This window comes from Formica exsecta, unplaced genomic scaffold, assembly GCF_003651465.1.
Source record: "Formica exsecta isolate Colony F162 unplaced genomic scaffold, ASM365146v1 scaffold201, whole genome shotgun sequence".
Lineage (NCBI taxonomy): Eukaryota > Metazoa > Arthropoda > Insecta > Hymenoptera > Formicidae > Formica > Formica exsecta.
In genome coordinates this window covers 454,644-473,783 of record NW_021849308.1, presented here as the reverse complement: position 1 = coordinate 473,783, position 19,140 = coordinate 454,644, and the positions used below count along the sequence as shown (strand labels likewise).

General features: G+C 34.1%; 2 protein-coding genes across 4 annotated transcripts in view; both read right to left on the bottom strand.

Annotated features, from left to right (window-relative positions):
• Positions 1-3,963: 3,963 nt before the first annotated feature.
• On the bottom strand, positions 3,964-12,645 carry LOC115234645. Its single transcript, XM_029805861.1, has 9 exons — positions 12,463-12,645; positions 11,911-12,041; positions 11,048-11,291; positions 10,409-10,815; positions 7,518-7,528; positions 6,230-6,348; positions 5,764-5,894; positions 5,411-5,590; positions 3,964-5,108 (listed from the first exon to the last, which is right to left on the bottom strand). Exons 1-9 carry the CDS (start codon positions 12,628-12,630, stop codon positions 4,958-4,960), a joined length of 1,542 nt encoding a protein of 513 aa, XP_029661721.1. The 5' UTR covers positions 12,631-12,645; the 3' UTR covers positions 3,964-4,957.
• A 1,675-nt stretch (positions 12,646-14,320) lies between these two features.
• Positions 14,321-19,140, bottom strand: part of LOC115234605 (transcription factor Ken 2) — a 32,634-nt gene continuing 27,814 nt past the window's right edge. For 2 of the 3 annotated variants that reach the window (XM_029805788.1, XM_029805789.1), the window contains exon 6: positions 14,321-18,998. In XM_029805788.1, coding sequence (XP_029661648.1) covers positions 18,522-18,998 — 477 coding nt within the window. In that variant the 3' untranslated portion in view covers positions 14,321-18,521. The remainder of the gene's footprint in view (positions 18,999-19,140) is intronic. The other variant, XM_029805791.1, reaches the window with a different exon arrangement.

The window sequence follows — 19,140 nt, the reverse complement described above, 5'->3', positions numbered from 1 at the left end:
ATTTTTAAATTATTTTTATTATATATTAACAATTAAATAACATATTAATGAGAGGTAGTTTACAGCAATTTTTATTATTCAGAATATTTCTCAGCGTATCATTTATGTAACTGAATATAAGCCAGAGAGTTTTGCAAGATATAAATTTAATTTATCATTGCATAATAGAATCCAATTATTTTCTTCTTGCTGCAATTATATAAGAGTATTATCTTTTGTGTACATTTACATCGTTTTACTATTATATAAATCTATATAAAAGAATTTTGTGTCGAGTGTTTCGATGTATTACATCGAAATATCAAAGACTTGTTATTAAAGATTGTATCTTGAGATTTTAAATTGATGCCCTACTTCTTATATCTGAGTATCTTTTCTCTAATTTATTATATAAATTTTAATTCTAATTAAGAGAATGTATAATATTTCTTATTATTAATTCTTTCAAAGTATTATAAATGTTTATATAATACGTTGTTCTACTTGTTTTTGAGAAATAAAATCAAAATTAAGTTTGAGACTAAATTTCTTAATGAGAACTTAGAGAATGTCACAAAGTGCATTATGCAATTCTCCTAAATATAACTCGGGAAACTTCATTGAGAGTACAATTATAAATGCAATCCTACTACAACGAAATCCTCGGTCTCGAATTCTCGTGTCTCGAAGACTTCTCGTTCTCCTTTACCAGAACGAGAAGTCAAAAGCAAACAGCAGGTGCACGATAAAATATCTGTTTTCTTGTAAATTATGCGAAATAAGCAAATATACTTTATCCTCAAATTGTTGCACGGTGTGTCGAAAGAGCATTTTTTTCCCATTTGTTTCCCGTGCACTCTTTCAGCGAGAGATGCCAGGGGCGTGTATGTTTGTTTAGCCTCGGTGTACCCTGTTATTAGGGACCGCTGCCCGTGCCCCTCGAAAACCGTAGGGCCCACGCCGAGATTTGGCCGCCGCCCGTGAGCTCGATCGTGTATCCCCTTCCGCTCTTTGCATCCTCATCGCCCTTCTTCCTCCTCTCTCCCCTCCCCCCTTCCCTATCCGTTCTCCCTGTTTCATTTCGTGCGTAAAAGGACTTCTCGAGAGAAAAAGAACGACGAGATAAATTCGGAAGGGGGTTCCACGGCTCCTAGCAGACGTTCTTTGCCTCTATCTAGATCTTGATTTAGATTCTACGGCATTTTAATTTATTACACAAGCGAGATGGCGACGATTATACGAAAAGACTATCCGGTTGGGAAAAATACGCCAATTTTTGACCCCCGTAAGTAAAAAGGCAGAAAATATGGCCTAATAAAATAAAAGAATAAAAAAAGCACATCTTATTAAAGAAAGGATACTAAAAATCAAATGTGTTTTTTTACTCATCAAAAAGAAGTGGAAGATTTATTGCATTATTTTAATTTCATCTCATGTACGATACAACGTAAAGTTTTTCATCTATTTAAAGATATGTTTTTTTATGATTCTAATTGTTTTAATTATATATATATATATATATATATATATATAACATGGGTTCTTCGACATGATGGACCACCCTGAATCAGGTGAAATGCAAACAACCGTGTTTCTCTCGTGCTTCAAAAAGAAACCACGTGGAACGCTCTGTGCACTTTCTTTTAATCTCGATATTTGTCATAAGAAAAGTATGAGATATAAAAAAAAAAGAGAGAAAAAAAGAAAATGCATTTTATATATAACATACTTTTAAAAAAATTATATTTTTAAATTATTTTTATTATATATTAACAATTAAATAACATATTAATGAGAGGTAGTTTACAGCAATTTTTATTATTCAGAATATTTCTCAGCGTATCATTTATGTAACTGAATATAAGCCAGAGAGTTTTGCAAGATATAAATTTAATTTATCATTGCATAATAGAATCCAATTATTTTCTTCTTGCTGCAATTATATAAGAGTATTATCTTTTGTGTACATTTACATCGTTTTACTATTATATAAATCTATATAAAAGAATTTTGTGTCGAGTGTTTCGATGTATTACATCGAAATATCAAAGACTTGTTATTAAAGATTGTATCTTGAGATTTTAAATTGATGCCCTACTTCTTATATCTGAGTATCTTTTCTCTAATTTATTATATAAATTTTAATTCTAATTAAGAGAATGTATAATATTTCTTATTATTAATTCTTTCAAAGTATTATAAATGTTTATATAATACGTTGTTCTACTTGTTTTTGAGAAATAAAATCAAAATTAAGTTTGAGACTAAATTTCTTAAATTATATATATATATATATATATATGTGTATATATATGTATACATAACGATATAGAAAAAAATATATACGTATTTCCTAATAAGTAGTATGTGCTATTAATATTATGTCTACCAAGATTTATGGGATACGTGCTCAGGGAAAGAAATTCATACGTTTTATCGTTTTTGCAATATGATTCGTGGGATCGTGCGACTCCTCTTTTTCTCGATGCACAATGCATCCCTGATGGCATATCCTGCAGGTCCGCAATTGAATACTGTCTGTTTGTACGAATGGCACGTGACAATGCCCAAAGGCCCGACCTCGCACGCGACCGCACCCCGTGTGTCGCCGTTATTTGTTTAATTTAAGGGTATTGTTACGCGCGGTGTTTTCGGTTCGTAGCTCTCGATTTATTTCGGCCACGATCATTTCCCGCATTTTTAACGTGGGAGATACGCCCAACGTGTCGGGGTTACCGGGCGTTGTTAGATCCGATTTCGATTCACAACGTAAATTTGTGTGACCCGACGTGGCGTCCCTCTTTCTCTCTCTTTCTCTTTTTTTGTGATTGATTATTGCCTCATTAATGAAACTTTTCACGTAGCCATTTATTAGCATCCTTCTTTTGCGCGATAAATAAAACACTGTACGCCCTCGCGGCATGTATTATGTATGTAATATTACAAAGCGGATGCTCTCTCGTACGTAAATTATCGTTACGCGGATAACTTAATGGTCGATTAAATATTTTTCGTGTCGTTTTTGCATAATTAAATTTTCATAACTGGTTTGAGAAAATCTTTTTATCGATCAATTGTGTCGGCTACGAAAGCAACCGCGCTTCGCACTGCTTGGATATGTCCGCGCGATCTTACAACAGGGACTGGTACCTGCTGCTGAAATTTTTTATCCGGCATCGATGAAATATTAAATTATCAAGAGAGAAAGAGAGAGCATATTTTAAAGTATGGATTAATAATTTATTAAATAATGGATGTATCACGAAACTTATTGTTATGATAATTACTCGATTCTGGGAGATTCAATCATTTTATTGCGCATTTTCTGTAATTATATTAATTTAATATTAACAATCCCATATATTGGTAAAACAAGTTCAATAAATTTGAAGAGGATTTTTCAATTAATAATGCAACATTAAATTGCGCGATTTTATTCGCCAATGTATTTTATTTTATTTATTATCACTCTAATAATAATATTACGTTTCTTTTTTCTTCATCAATCAAATTTCTGTTGTTATCTAATATGCTTATTACTTCTTATTTTGCCCGTCATATTTTTTAAAACAGTATTAGCGGATTTTTCAAACTATGCAAATATCCATAAATTTTTAATAGTCTCGGTCGGTGCTTACAACCATAGCGAGCATACTCTCGATGGGTTCGGTAACATTTCGTTGGAAGATACCAACATGATCAATCGTCGGTGATTAAGTTTCACGTAAATCAAATGAAATTATTGTCTAACTATTCTAATGCTAATGTAAAGCTGCTATATATTTTTACACACAACAGTCCAAATGTTATATAATTATAAAATATAACGCCACAATATATGACTATAACGTCAATGTGAAAACAGATTATCCTTTTTTTTCGCAAAATTTTTTATTTTGTACTAATTATGTCTATATGAGCAAAAAAATGGAGTATAAAATAATGGAGTGAAAAAATATGGATAATAAATTACATGAGATTATTTAATCTGATAAATAATATCTTTTTCATTTCATTCAAAAAATGTTATAACAATTTTAAAAGTTAAGACAAATTGTCGTTCAGTCTTAATCGTGATATATTTTCAATAAATAAACGTATATATAAAACAATCATTTGTGATTAACAAAGAATACCTACACGTAGAAAACAAATATAAATATAACTATAAATATAAAGATATAAATGTACATATATTGTATATGTTTGTATCTTAACACTTTGATTGCAAGATTATTTTATTATTCAGATGCTTCTCAGTAGACAAGAGAATTTAAGATTTATCATCCTTAATAAGAAATATAAGTTTATATAAAGTACATATAAAGAAAAAATTTTACACGAATTATTTATTAATTTTTGCTTTACAATAGAATCTACCTATTTTTAGAGATAGATTTCTATAAAACAAGTATTCTACATATAAATTATATATATATATATATTTATATTTTTACAAAATACTCTCTCTTTCTCTCTTTATTTTCTCTTCTACTTTTTTATTTAATAATTATATATCACACAAACAAATGGACAAATTAAAACCCGTATCTCGCATTCAAAGTGTTATCAATACAAATATACATAACCATACCCATTTTATAATAATGCTATATATATATATATATGTTTCCGATTAATTTATAATAAAATTTCTTAAACTTTATTATAAAAAAAACTATAAGTGTAATTTTTCACACATTGCGTTAAGAATCACAGATATGGAAAACATTTTTAAGTATGAAGCACTACAATTACGCAGTATTCTTACTTCGAGTGCAGTATAGATGTCTGTATCAATTATATTAATTCAAGAACACTCGCAAATAGTGGTAATAAAATGCCTGCATAATCATGATCAAAGTCTGCATTCATATCGCTGCCGGCTATAGATATTCTAATCCGTAATTCAAAGAGACGTCGCAAAAACACTTCATTCTTTACTGAACATATTTCCGTGGAGATACTTGAATCGTTCTTAATAATTGCCCGAAGCCGGGCAATTTTTCTGATCTGTGCGAATAAAGTATGCTCTGCTAATGTTGTTTCTATCGATAACTTGATAAGCTTTTTCTAAAACTGCGACTGGCGGCTTTGGTTCTCGCGTTAAAATCCAAACGTTTCGTACGCTGTAATGAGAATACATTATAATTTCAAGAATTCAAAAAGATTTTGAAATAATCTGATCTAATATCTTTGAAAGTATTTCTTTATAATTTTAAAAATACATATAAACAGAGTTTACTTAAAAAAATTAAGCTTTACTCTTATTTAAATACAGGAGAATATGAAGTTGATATATTCGATAATAAAAATAAAGGAGAAAAAAACTTATCGTCCACTCAATTCCGCCAACTAAATTTTGAAAATTTTAACTTATACCTTCTTTTCTCAATATATTCGTTCACTCTCCTTTCGTAAATGAACTTACTTGAACACTCCGAGATTTGTACAGCTCCATACTACGGCGTATGACTCGTAGTCTGTGTCTAGAACCCAATAAGGCGCATCGAACGGTAGTGGCAAGGATGGAAAAGTGACGGTCAATTTAGAATCATCGGATCTACCAATTAACCTTCCAATGCCCTCGATACTCGATGCTACTCCAGTTCTAAACAAGGGGACAGAGCTTTACTCCAAGTGGGTAATTGCTAACGACCATTCTATTCCGTTGATCATTCTATTCCGTAACGCTGTCTCTTTCTCTCTCTTTTCTTTTTTTCTCTTTCGCTATTAATGACTTAAAATTACTCTGCAAATGTGTACGTTATGTGTCATACTCACAATGACGAAATTTGCTTATTAACGATCTTCACCGTGTCATTATCGTTCAGACTGTAATTAGCTGTCACACATTTTCCACTAAATTCGAACCACGCAAAGTATCTCTCGACTTCGTACCATTTCCCTAAATACTGAAAAAAAAGACATTTGTATATATATAAATATATACATATATATATAATACATTTTCAAATCTCAATTTGGATACAAGTTTGAATTATTAAAGCATACATAAACTTTCTTTCATACGTGAAGCATAATTGAAAGTCAGAAGAATTTTCATTGTCGGAAAAAATAATAATTATTAATTTTATCCGCTCTATATCATAAAAACTTCATATAATCACTTATGCATAATAATAACCTAGATATCAATTTAAAAAATTAGTAACTATCGGTATATCATACACTATATGCATCATTACGTATAGCATTTATATTTATAATTGTCTCGATATACTCTCACTTTATCAAGTTCCAAATGTGGCGCTGCCTCCAAGTTTGGACACGTACCCAAGAATGGCACTTGGGCTATCGCTGCGTTCGCAATGATAACAATTATAAATATCCGCAACATTTTCTTCTCTGAAAAAAAAATGCATGTTATCAGTCAAGGTTTCATCAGAAATATAAATGTTAGAACGTAAAATTATTTTCGTGATACACACAAATAATCAATTTCATCAAAATGCATCATTACACACATGCAAATTAATGCACGATTAATTCAAACTAAGAGACGCGATCAAATTAGTAGTGTTAAGTTTCGGGTTAATGACATTCTAAGAAATTAGAATCTTCGATCCGTTACATTGCAGGAATGTTACATTCTATCTGTATTCGCTCGACAGACACAAGATTCTGTAAACCTAATTTCAAACGAAATGTTTTATCTTGAAATACTATATTTATGTACACCGAAAATTTTCAATGTAATCGAAAATTTTTCACATTTCCGATTAGATGTGGTTGCTGTTAAAATGACATAGTTCAGATGATATTAAATTTTTCCGCTTACAAGTCGCTTTACGTCGATTTTGATAAATTCTTCGAAAATATTTTTCTGTACTCTTTTCACGTTTTTACAGTACACTGTCAATTTACGTAACTCTATTAAAACTGAAGATAAGCGAACGCGCTCTCTTTTATATCGCGTCGCCGCGGCACGTACGTTTTTAAACTAACAAAAGTGGCCACCCCTTTTTATCTTTTAAACTAAAAAAGATAGACCGTAACAAATATATATCAAATTAAATAGTTTAAACTGAACTTTATTGTGAGCATAGTGGTTGCTTCCAAAAGCTATCTGTAAAACTCGTATAATATGTAAAATATTTACATTATATCATATATCGTTGTATTCGTTTCAAACAGCGCTACAATATATAAATATATACATATATATATAATACATTTTCAAATCTCAATTTGGATACAAGTTTGAATTATTAAAGCATACATAAACTTTCTTTCATACGTGAAGCATAATTGAAAGTCAGAAGAATTTTCATTGTCGGAAAAAATAATAATTATTAATTTTATCCGCTCTATATCATAAAAACTTCATATAATCACTTATGCATAATAATAACCTAGATATCAATTTAAAAAATTAGTAACTATCGGTATATCATACACTATATGCATCATTACGTATAGCATTTATATTTATAATTGTCTCGATATACTCTCACTTTATCAAGTTCCAAATGTGGCGCTGCCTCCAAGTTTGGACACGTACCCAAGAATGGCACTTGGGCTATCGCTGCGTTCGCAATGATAACAATTATAAATATCCGCAACATTTTCTTCTCTGAAAAAAATGCATGTTATCAGTCAAGGTTTCATCAGAAATATAAATGTTAGAACGTAAAATTATTTTCGTGATACACACAAATAATCAATTTCATCAAAATGCATCATTACACACATGCAAATTAATGCACGATTAATTCAAACTAAGAGACGCGATCAAATTAGTAGTGTTAAGTTTCGGGTTAATGACATTCTAAGAAATTAGAATCTTCGATCCGTTACATTGCAGGAATGTTACATTCTATCTGTATTCGCTCGACAGACACAAGATTTTGTAAACCTAATTTCAAACGAAATGTTTTATCTCGTTGAAATACTATATTTATGTACACCGAAAATTTTCAATGTAATCGAAAATTTTTCACATTTCCGATTAGATGTGGTTGCTGTTAAAATGACATAGTTCAGATGATATTAAATTTTTCCGCTTACAAGTCGCTTTACGTCGATTTTGATAAATTCTTCGAAAATATTTTTCTGTACTCTTTTCACGTTTTTACAGTACACTGTCAATTTACGTAACTCTATTAAAACTGAAGATAAGCGAACGCGCTCTCTTTTATATCGCGTCGCCGCGGCACGTACGTTTTTAAACTAATAACGTTACGATGTAGTTACTTCTGCATGACATACTTTGTGACGTTTATAAATTCTATGTTTTGCTAGTTTTTATCATTCATATTGTGTAATCCTCTGTGTTGATTTGACTCATACAATATATCACTGATATATACACTGACACATAAGATTGAAGTAATATATCACTTCGAGTACCGTTCCTGTTTTTTTCATGATATTGCATTAACGATTTGAAAGTCTAATGATCCCCACCTTTCTTTCTTAAGACATTAGATACGAGTCAATTGGCTATACAAAAATTTTATAAAACGTAGATAATTTAAGTTTAGCCAGCTCGATTTCTTATTTCTTCGTCTATTATATTTATCTGGCGAAAGCGGTTATTTATGCAAATAATTCTATTAGCAATGTATTTGCGGGAAGCTTGATTAGTAAAGTAGACGAAAAGAAACAGGGGACTTGGAAACTATGAGCGGAAAGGGGAGGGTGCAGGGAGGGAGAAAGCATCGACGATTTACGATCTAAATAAGATACTCACCCGATGACCTTGATCGTATCCAGGAAAGAGATACGCGTCGAATGTCAATATGCGAAATTGATGTCGATACTCCTCGCGCGACGAACTGTTCGCAGGTGACTGCGGCTTCTTGTTCTTCGCCTCGTGCTTGCGAAGACGGACCCGTGAAGGTTGACTGAATGCGTTTGGCAGAGTTCTGTCAGTTAGTGGGTCAATAACGGTACGCCCGGGGTTCAAGAAACCCGTCTCGAATTTGCCATTGACCAATAGATGATCTCCGATTTCAAAGACGCGTGGATTATTTCGTGATCGGGTTTGAGATGGACCGCTTTCGAAAATGTTTGATCGCGTTTACGTAGAGGTAATCCCGGTAATCGCTAACGGAAATCGACGTCCCGACGCTGATCGAAGAAATACTTGCGCCGCGATAAATAACATGTTAGTATTAACATAGAATAACTTAAGGAAAGCATGTCGACATTTCATTTCAATTTATGATAAAATTTGTATTGTTTTTACATGTCTATTATTTTTAAAGATTTTGCAAACTATTCAATATTTATGTGTAATAGATTACCGTATTAGTCTTAAATAATTCTAATTACTTAACTCCCGTTAAACAAAAAAAAAAAAACACAAAAAAGTTAACTCCCGTTAGAAAAATATCTATTAAAAATATTTCCTTATATTAAAAAATCAGATTCATATTCAAATTTTCTATTTTAAATATTTTTTCATATTTTTATAAATGCAAAAGAAAATATATATATTATTCAAATTTCTTATTTATTTATTTTTTAATAAATTGCTGTGTAGTTAAAATGTAATAGAAATACTATGTGAAATTATTCAGAGAGTTTCATTACCCATTTATATAATTCAATAGATTCTTCTAGCTTTATCTGCATATTTGAATATAAAATATTTGATTGATCGTTGACATTTGGCATCATATCAATTTATTTGTATATGAATTTGAATGGTAGTTTTATATCGATACATTATTATCATCGAAACAAGAAAACAAACTATCAACGATATGAAAAATTGTATCCGTTACGTGACCCGCTTATATTTGTGTTCACGATGAAAACGCCATAACACATTTAGCTTTTACTGGCACCATATCGTGACGCATGAGTTAAAAAGACTTTCCAAGAGTCCGTAAATCGCGTTTTCCCTCGCATAATATACTTACACGACCCACAAATTATGACAATGCGTGTAGAAATCTTACAGAAGAATGCATTTAATAAAATAATTTTTTTCATTAGTCAATGTTGTTATTCATTAATCAAATATAATTATCTTTATATCTATTTACATTTAAATTACAGCAGCCGTATGTTCGGTAATTGATTTTACTTACACACTACCCAGTGAAGTGGAAGTGATAAGAACAAAAACTAGCATATTTTATTAAAACGTTTTTTATAACAATCTTTATTCTTTTTTATTAGTTTCATTTCTTTTCTTTTTTTTTTTTTACATTTGTACGTAAGCCTATAAAACAAAGCGCCGCGCCAACCCTATGTCCTCAGGCGACGACGACGCGCCTACGGGACAATGATTAATGATTTTGCTGTACTTAAGCGAGACTGGTTCTCAACGAAGAAACCGCTACGAGCCTAAGACTATCGAATTAATCCCTGTGTATATGCCCTTGTTAAACGCCAACTGACAGACCTCTTTAGATATTTTTAGGCAGTCTTTTTCTCCGTCTCATTCGGATGCCCGCTCTCCTTCGCGTTTTCCGCGGCGAGCTCTTCCTTAACTTCGACAATGATCGTTTTAGCATTGACGTCGGCTTCCTCTTTTATCGTTTCGGCTACCTTCAGAATTCGTTCGGGAACGGTCTCCACGGACTGCTCGACCTTCGTGGATTCCTCCGCTATTATCTTCGAGCTGTCGAGGGACGGTTTCTCGGCCAGAATCCCGACTTCCGCTTCTTCCCTCGCTTCGTCGTCGTTTAGGGCGATGGCCGATTTAACGTTTGATGCGGCCGTCTGCGAATTCTGTCTCACCGGTTTCTTCGTGGTGGGTTCATCTGGTATGCGGGAGTCCAGATAGGCGCAATCCGCCTGATCGGTCTTGACGAAGAATGTCTTTGATATCTTGTATTTGTCAAGAACGCCGTAAGCCTGCGACAAGAATAAGAATTATGTCAATTATTAAAAGGTACTTAGATTTTACATCAAAAATTTTACTTGATGATAATTACTAAGGAATTAATTGGTAATTTTTTTTTAAACGAGATAACTAATATACTTTGTTAGAATAATCTTTTTTTAAGATAGTAATAATAACAATTCCAACATGATATATGTATATATATATAAATTTTTTAATGTATTTACTTTATTAAGCATATACCTTTTGAAGTACTTCTCCAGGCGGTATTCGTTCCCTCGTCATTACCCAAGCACTTTGTGCATGAACAGGACCGATACCTTGACAACTCCATAAAACGGCATATGAGTCGTAATCCGTTTCGAGTACCGAGTACTTAGTCTCGGGTGTCAGTGGAATTGTGGTATATTTAACCTGAAGTTTACCCTCCTCGGCCTTGGAAGCTGCGGGCTTAATTTCGCCATCCAGTATTCTCTTTACACCGGTACTAGATAATGCCAGAAATATTAATAATGAGAAATTCATTCGTCAAAAGAATGTGTACGAGACGCGTCTATTAAATAACCGAACTAAAGCTGTATAAAATCAAAATTAACTTATTTTATTCAAAATCTATTTTTTTTTAGACATATACATCGTATGGTACGGTCAACAACTGAGTGGATTATTGATTTTGACCGTCTTTCGGAATCATTTCAAGCACCCTCGTCGGAACCGCTCGAATCATCAATATGCTATCCGTGTTTAAAAGCGAATTGTTTTTAAAGACATTCGGATTCTTCCATTCTCATAATTACATTTGCATCAATTTTCATTTTAATTCGCACACTTTTTCGATGAAGCTGTTTTCGGTTCATTATGTTTTCGCGGCAACATCAAATGTTTATTAGCTTTTTCAATCGACACATTTCATGACGTATGTCCGATGATAATGAAATTTTTAGAGTTGATAAACCTGGCTTGAAGCTTTAAAACAGTGTCATTGATAGTTGACACACAACAAATTTAAAAAAATTAATCCGATTATTTAATAAACGCATCTCGTACTCTATATTTCTCTTGAATAAATTTATCAAATGAATTAAAAACGCGGCGTGTATACTTACAAACGATTCGTGACTTCATTGCTCACGTGGTATCTGCCATCGAGACCTTTGGTATAATTTGTCATAACGCATCGAGATACCACTTCGGTTAATTGAAAGTATCTCTCAGACTCGTACCAAACGCCAAGGAACTGAAAAATATCGAGACAGAGAATATTTGTTATTCAAAAAGTTTAACAATCTTAATTATTATACATGTTTTTGCTCAAACATCGCCGATGATATTGATAGCATTATCACACAAATATTCTGAATTTCCAGACCAAATTATTGCATTCATACGCTAAACGATTGACTGAAAATATATCAAGTCAATTATACGAAAATCAATATTGACGATAAGTCGCATGAAGATGTCTGTCTGACAAAAGAAATATGATCTCCACGATGACGAGCCATCAACGAAAAGCACAAGAAAATCCTTCTCGCAGGCCGAGTGATACTTGATATATTTTCAATCAATCGCTTAGCGCACAGATGTAACACAAAATATATATAAAAAAAAATAACGCATGTAATAAAATATAATTAGCTGAAGATGAAATTACTCACCCTTTGCATATCGAAGTTTGCCATGGGTATGTACTCTGGACAGAAGCCCAGACTGGGAATCTGGGCGCTGGCCCAGGCCAGGACCGAAAACGTTAGGATGATCTTCCCGAACATGTCTGATGATGATCTGCCTCGAGTACCCGTTGGGTTCTCAACCTTTATATACATTAGAGCAGGAGCGTTGACCGAGCGGTCTTACCCCCTCTGTGTTACTCACGTGTTGATACTCTTACGGTACTCTCCGCTGCCCGAGAGCCTGGGCGAGCAGACGATGGTCATTGGTCAATGATGATGCGCCTACGAATATCTCTTGGCAAGTCCATCTTGGTCGGCGACGGCGACCAAGAACCAGAAATGCAAGATCCATTATGCAACTTCAGGATGAACGGTACTTCCAAACTATAGATGCCAGCCCCTTCGGGAACATTGCTAGAGCGAGGTCTTCCAACTACGTGGAATGTCAATGCTTTCCCGAATGAAATGCGTGGTTAACGGATTAGAAGAATTTTGAGTCTCTTGGTATCTCTAATTTCGAAATCGTGCTCCTTAAAGACAGTTGGATTAGAAGCAATGAATACTGGTAGATCGCTTTTGAAATCTTTATAAACACTATATATTTATAGATTCTTTTTAACCATCTTTCTGTTTCTTCCATTCTTTTTCTGTTTTTTCCATTATTTGATATTTCTGTTTCTTCTTCTATACATATCAAATCACGAATACGTATTACTAATTCTTGGCATCATCTCGCATTAATTATAATTTTGTTATTGCTATCAAAATTGACATAATTTGCCGAAATTTATTATTATTACAATATTATTAGTATCACTTATTATTATATACCAGCATTAAACGTTTAAAAATCTACACGTATGTCTCACGTCTCTGGAAAAATACGATCAATATTTACATAAACATAATAAATACTAATTTATTACGCACGATTGCTTATATGACATTAGACACACATAAATTACGTCTACTTGAACAAGGCGAATGTCTCGTTCCTCTACCTCATCCCTTCATTCATAGAATCGATTCCAGCGAGCTGAAACCTCACGCGAATCCGTATTTACGTTCGGAGCAGGTGCAGGCCGATCCTCTCTGAGCGGAATCAAAACGAAGAACGGAGATTACCTGTGTCGCGCGGTGTAATTATGCAATCGACACTGCCGAGATTGGATGTACGTGGCATACGGCATCTTGCTGGAACGTGGCCCACTGGTAACGGGTCTCTCGCGCTGTGTGTGCGGCTTTTCTTTTTATACAAAACCGAAGTCGCTCGCGGACCGTTAGCCAACGACGTTGCGCCTCTCCTTTTTTACGGGATTCTTTTGCGAACCGCGAACCGCTATGCGCGTTTCGTGAAAATGATAATTAGTGTTTTGATTTCGATGCGAAAGAGACAGTCTAAAATAATTAACAGGCAACGCGACAGCTACTCCCGGTGTAGCGTATTTTATCAACGGTTTATTTAGCTTCGTTGATTAATATTAAAATAAAAATTACCAATATGTGACTCTGTAGGCACAAAATCTTATGTATAAAAGATTCTTTCTCTATTGTTTTAATGTCAATGTATTTTAATTAAGTATAACAACTTTCTCTCTTTTCTCTTAATTTTATATAAAATAAATTTCTGATTTTATTTTAAAAGTTTCCAAAAAGTAACATTTTGTGAAATAGTTGGTATTATGTTCTTTAACCAGAGTTTATATTAAAATTGTTAAAATTATTTAATAACTAAATTTGAAAAAGCGATTTCTCTGCAAATTTTTATATAGATGTAAATAAATTGGAATATAAAGGGTTCTACTGGGATGAGAGAAGAAAAATCGACAATACACATACTAGTTCGATTACGCTCGCTTTCTTTTATCATGTCGTACACAGTGTTTCCATCTGAATTAATTTATTTTTCGTAAATCTATGAACACTAAGAAAGCACACGAAGCTCGCGCTCCGCTTGGAAGATGCTTAAAATCTACAAAGTTTCACCCGGATGTCCGAAATGAGGAAAAGAAGACGCTATTTTCGCAAAATAGTGATGAAGAATCATATCAAATCAACATTTTTCGCTATTTTTACAAAATTATATGCCAATCATACATCCCTTAAACTAAACCTTTATCGGTTCCTAAACCATTCAATTTATCATTCGATCGGTTTGGCATTAAATTATTCTAAGTGTCATCTTCCTCTACATTCCCGATCCACTTGTCCGTCGAAACCGAAATTCGAGATCTTTGTCTTTCTTTCTTTTTTTTTCCTCGCCGATACGGACACGGTCCCGAGAGAGACATCCGGGTGCATGTGTGGGCGCGCTATAAACATAATTAATTAACAATAAAATAATCTGTAATGCATAATCTTAGTGCGTTTATACGGCTCGAGAAGAGGGGACGACTGAATGTCGGGGCGTGATAAGGGTGGAGGGGGAGGGATAAAGGGAAACGGTGAGACAAAGCCGATCGTGCTTATCTAATTATTATAGGCGACTCGCAAGATCATTCCTCGATCGGTTTCCTCCCGCCTTCGCGATTGCAAAGATTCTTCCTGTGGTCACACATCGAGAACCCACGACGGGTCGTCGCGCCCGTCGATCACGAGAACGCCGCCGCGCGCTAAACAATAATTACTTTAGCTTTATTATCATTTAGTATCACATTACGTTCACTGTGTTTTGTGCTGGCCATTGTCTGCCTGGCTTTGCGAGAGCGCACACCACCCCTCTAACCTCCCTTTTTGCTCCGTTACGATGTACGCTTGTTCGTCACGATGAGAATATCGACGGAAAAAGGTGGTAGAACAAAGAAGACATACCGATCGATTCGTCTCCATCCCGAGAGATTGCAATTACGAGAATAAACAGCAACTTCGAACGCAATCGTATTTCCCGCGTGACGCTTCGTTTGATGGATACGAAGACATTGAGATTTTGAGACAGAGAGAAAAATTTACGTCATTGTGTAATTTTTATTTATACACGACTATTTTATTACCACAGGACTCGGATGAGATAAATTTACTGTCATTAGCGTACATCAGTATTAATCAGATAACATATTTATGCAGTTAATTATATATTAAAATTGCATCTTTCAAGTACAATTGCGCGCGCCATTCTAAAACTTACGTACACAAATCTTGTTGTCCAAAATGTCACGTATTGCTTTAAAAACTAAAATTGTATTTGCTGTGTAATTAATCTTATTTGACAATTTTTATTGAAAATGTCTTTGGTGTGAAGGTATCAAAGTTACACTTTGCTAGAACCTCAATTTTTAGATTCCGTATAATAAACGTATCTTATTATCTTGCTTATTTTGCGTTTCTGACTCCTTACAATTACGATTCGATTAATTGCTGCGTTAAAGTAATCTTTATACTTTCGACAATTTTGCATATGTATATATACATATATGGAATGTGTGTATTCACATTGAAAATGATAAGTTTTCAGGTATGTGTGTTTCTCTCGTCAATCGACCAATTCATTTTTTCTCGTTACATTTTAAAGTCACATTTTCATCGAGGTGGTTTTAAAAACTGTTAAGGAGCAAAAAAGAGGTCGAGGCCCTTCTTCAAGGCACCTTAGGTAATATAATGCCTATCTACAGAGAAGAAAGAAAAAAAAAACGTGACGTCCTGCGTCAAACAAAAATGAAATTATAAAGAGAAGAAAGCTACTTACAACGATCTAACTAGTCTTAACAAAAAATTGAATTACTTCGAATAAATCTTAAAATCTTGTACGTGAACTCATTAACATTTTTCCATTTCCTATGCGAGCTCGATATCGCATCTTAAACGCCTATGTCTCTTAAGACTATGAACACATGAAATCACTGCCCAATCGACCAATTTGGACCCATTTGACAAGGCACTCGAGTCGCTGAGTTACATACCGAAGGATAGAACCGTGAATGGGATATCAGGACGAAGATATGAAGAGGATATGAAAAAAAAAGCGACGATGTGGAAGACGGGATTTTAGAAGACAGAGTATTAACACAACGTCGACGTTTACTAGATATTACAATAAATTGCATTAATAATTTATAAACATCGTGTCTTCCGCAATCGTTTTCGCCGATAATATTTTCTTCCCACGTCGTACTTTCCCCTTCGCTTCGTCATTTCTCATTTCTCTTTATACCGTTTCAACATCCCGACAAGATACTTTCGTGTGTGTTCGCGATCGAAACCGTAATAGTAACTAACTACGTACGAGCAATTAGTTGAAGACGATTGGCGGGCAGGACACCTAAGATCTACCTAAGACAGAAATCGGTGGAAAGTCGGTTGGTCCCTTTGCGATAAGTGTGAAATAAATAAATTCTAGTTCGTCTCTCTTTTTCCGCTCGTTCCTATTTAACATTATTTACATCGTGAGATTAATGTCGCACGCGGGCTGAGGTAAACGTGGAACGTCTTTCCGGATGCCACGTGCCGCGATTAAAATAAAATAACAACAAACAAGACGCGACAAAGAGACAGCGTTTCATTTCTACAGGCTCGTCAAGATTTGGCGCGTGATAATAATTGACTCTCGTGTTTGTTCATTATCGTCCTTGTACTTTTTCCAGATTATGTTCGACGATCGTGTTCGATATATATATATATATACGGACGTCGATCATTAACAAAGGTGTCTTATCAAAACTTATCGCTTATGCGTAACGATGAGATACTTTCTGAAAAATCGCAACGAGCGACCTTAGTATCAAGAAGATCTTTCATTAAAAATCGACTTTTTTTATTTTTGTTATTCTTACAAAGGCGCTTCTCCGGTGCTGCGTGCCGTTCGTCTTCGAAGAAAATGTACTATTTTTTATCGATATTTTTTGTCTACGTTTTCAAATATTACATAAATATTAAATATTATATGCAAATTTATCTAAATCAAAAAAAGTTTTATATGTATACCAGATAGATCGTGTAATTAATGTCTTAACAAGTTGAACCAATGTTTGGCATATTTAAAGCGTACATGAGTGTTAATTATTTGATAGCAACGTGCTTTTTATTGCTCCAAAAAATGTATATTTAAATTTTTGTTCAATTTTATATCTAATATCAATATCTCTCGAAAAAACTTAATTTTGTATGAATTATATGTAAGAAAGAAAAATTTACAATATTATTTATTATAATATATATAACTCTAGTAGAAATTTATTATTAACAACTATAAAAATCATGCTTTTGACCAAATTTATTTTCTTCCTTTCTCTTTTCTCCCGATATTGATTAATATTAATGATGTAAAACACGTGTACATCTAGATATATATGTAGATAAAAGGAATACATTATTATTTCTTCGAATAATTAAGAATCACGATGCACAAATATGTATAAAAGATGCACTCGAGTACGCCAAAAATTGGTTCAACTTTATATGTTAAGATATTTGTAACACCTGGTATACACTTCTTCGTTAAGACGACGGCAACTTTGCAAGTATTATTTTCCAAGAAAAAAATTTGTGCGTTTTTTAACTTTCGAGTTCATAGAAGTATCCAATAAAGGAAACGTGCAGAGCAAATTATAATATTTAGGAATAAATTCGATTTGGATGTAAATTTTCACGATAAAACAGTTTTTGAATATCAGAAAATCAAAAAATATATATTTTGCTCTTGCCTTGCTTCTGTACTTTACTTGTAATGAGAAGGCACATATTACTTTTTATTACATTTATAGACCAAGATAATTCCATGGCTGAACTATTTAAAATTATTATGTAAAGTAAATTCGTTACTTTTGACGATACAAAAAAGTCTTAGAAAACAAAATTATTTTCAAATGTAAAAATCACTCATGCGTTTCTAAACTGTAAATTTTTTGTGCAATAAATTAAAAAACAGATTTCTTGAGTGATAATTCTATGCAAGTCTCAGCTTGTATAATCTTTTGAAATGGTCCGTATAAAAGTCGAGTGTCTCGATCGTTCTAACGAAATCCTAGGAGCATCGGGAAGCTTGCTCCAAGGACTCGTCATTGCGCGCTCGAGGAGCACTCCTCAGCACCGGATGGCCTTTGATCTTGTCGCTATTCATGATTGTATTCGCGATGCAGATTTCTGCTGAGCAGCAGATTGTTGTGCGGCCCCGAGAGATGCCTGATGAGGTCTTGCAGATTGACGAAGTTGGACGACGAGCAGAAGCAGCACGAGAACGTATTGTCCGGGGCGGCTATCACGCCACGGTGCACCGAACAGAGATGCTTAAGCAGATGCGCTTTCTGCTTGAACATGGCAACGCAGAGTCTACATGCGAATGGTTTCTCGCCCGTGTGCACTCGTAGGTGAGTCTTCAGGTTCCACGACATGCCGAACTGCTTGCCGCAGTAGCTACACCGGTATTCACGTACGGGAGTAGACTTGGGCGGATCGTCCGTCGACGGTGGCGGCGGTGGTGCTCGAGCTGGTGGCAGGGTCCAGGTGCCCCAGGGTGGCTCCAGAGCCGCCGCTGATGCCGGATCGGCGCTCGGCGGCCGATGTGACGGCGATGTCGCTGATCTATCCTGCTGCACATCAATTGCGACTTGTTAATAACGGAGGAATTGCGAATTTATATCATTGAAAAATCGCAAGATGTCTTTTGTGTGAATAAGCATCTCGCATGCACGTGATAACAAATCAATTTTGTTTATTTGAATGACACTCTTA

Coding starts and splice junctions, on each gene's coding strand:
- LOC115234645 (XM_029805861.1), bottom strand. CDS start 12,630: ATGTATATAAAGGTTGAGAACCCAACGGGTACTCGAGGCAGATCATCA. Junction 11,292..11,910: donor AATGAAGTCACGAATCGTTT/GTAAGTATACAC, acceptor GGCATTATCTAG/TACCGGTGTAAAGAGAATAC. Junction 5,109..5,410: donor ACAAATCTCGGAGTGTTCAA/GTAAGTTCATTT, acceptor TTCTCATTACAG/CGTACGAAACGTTTGGATTT.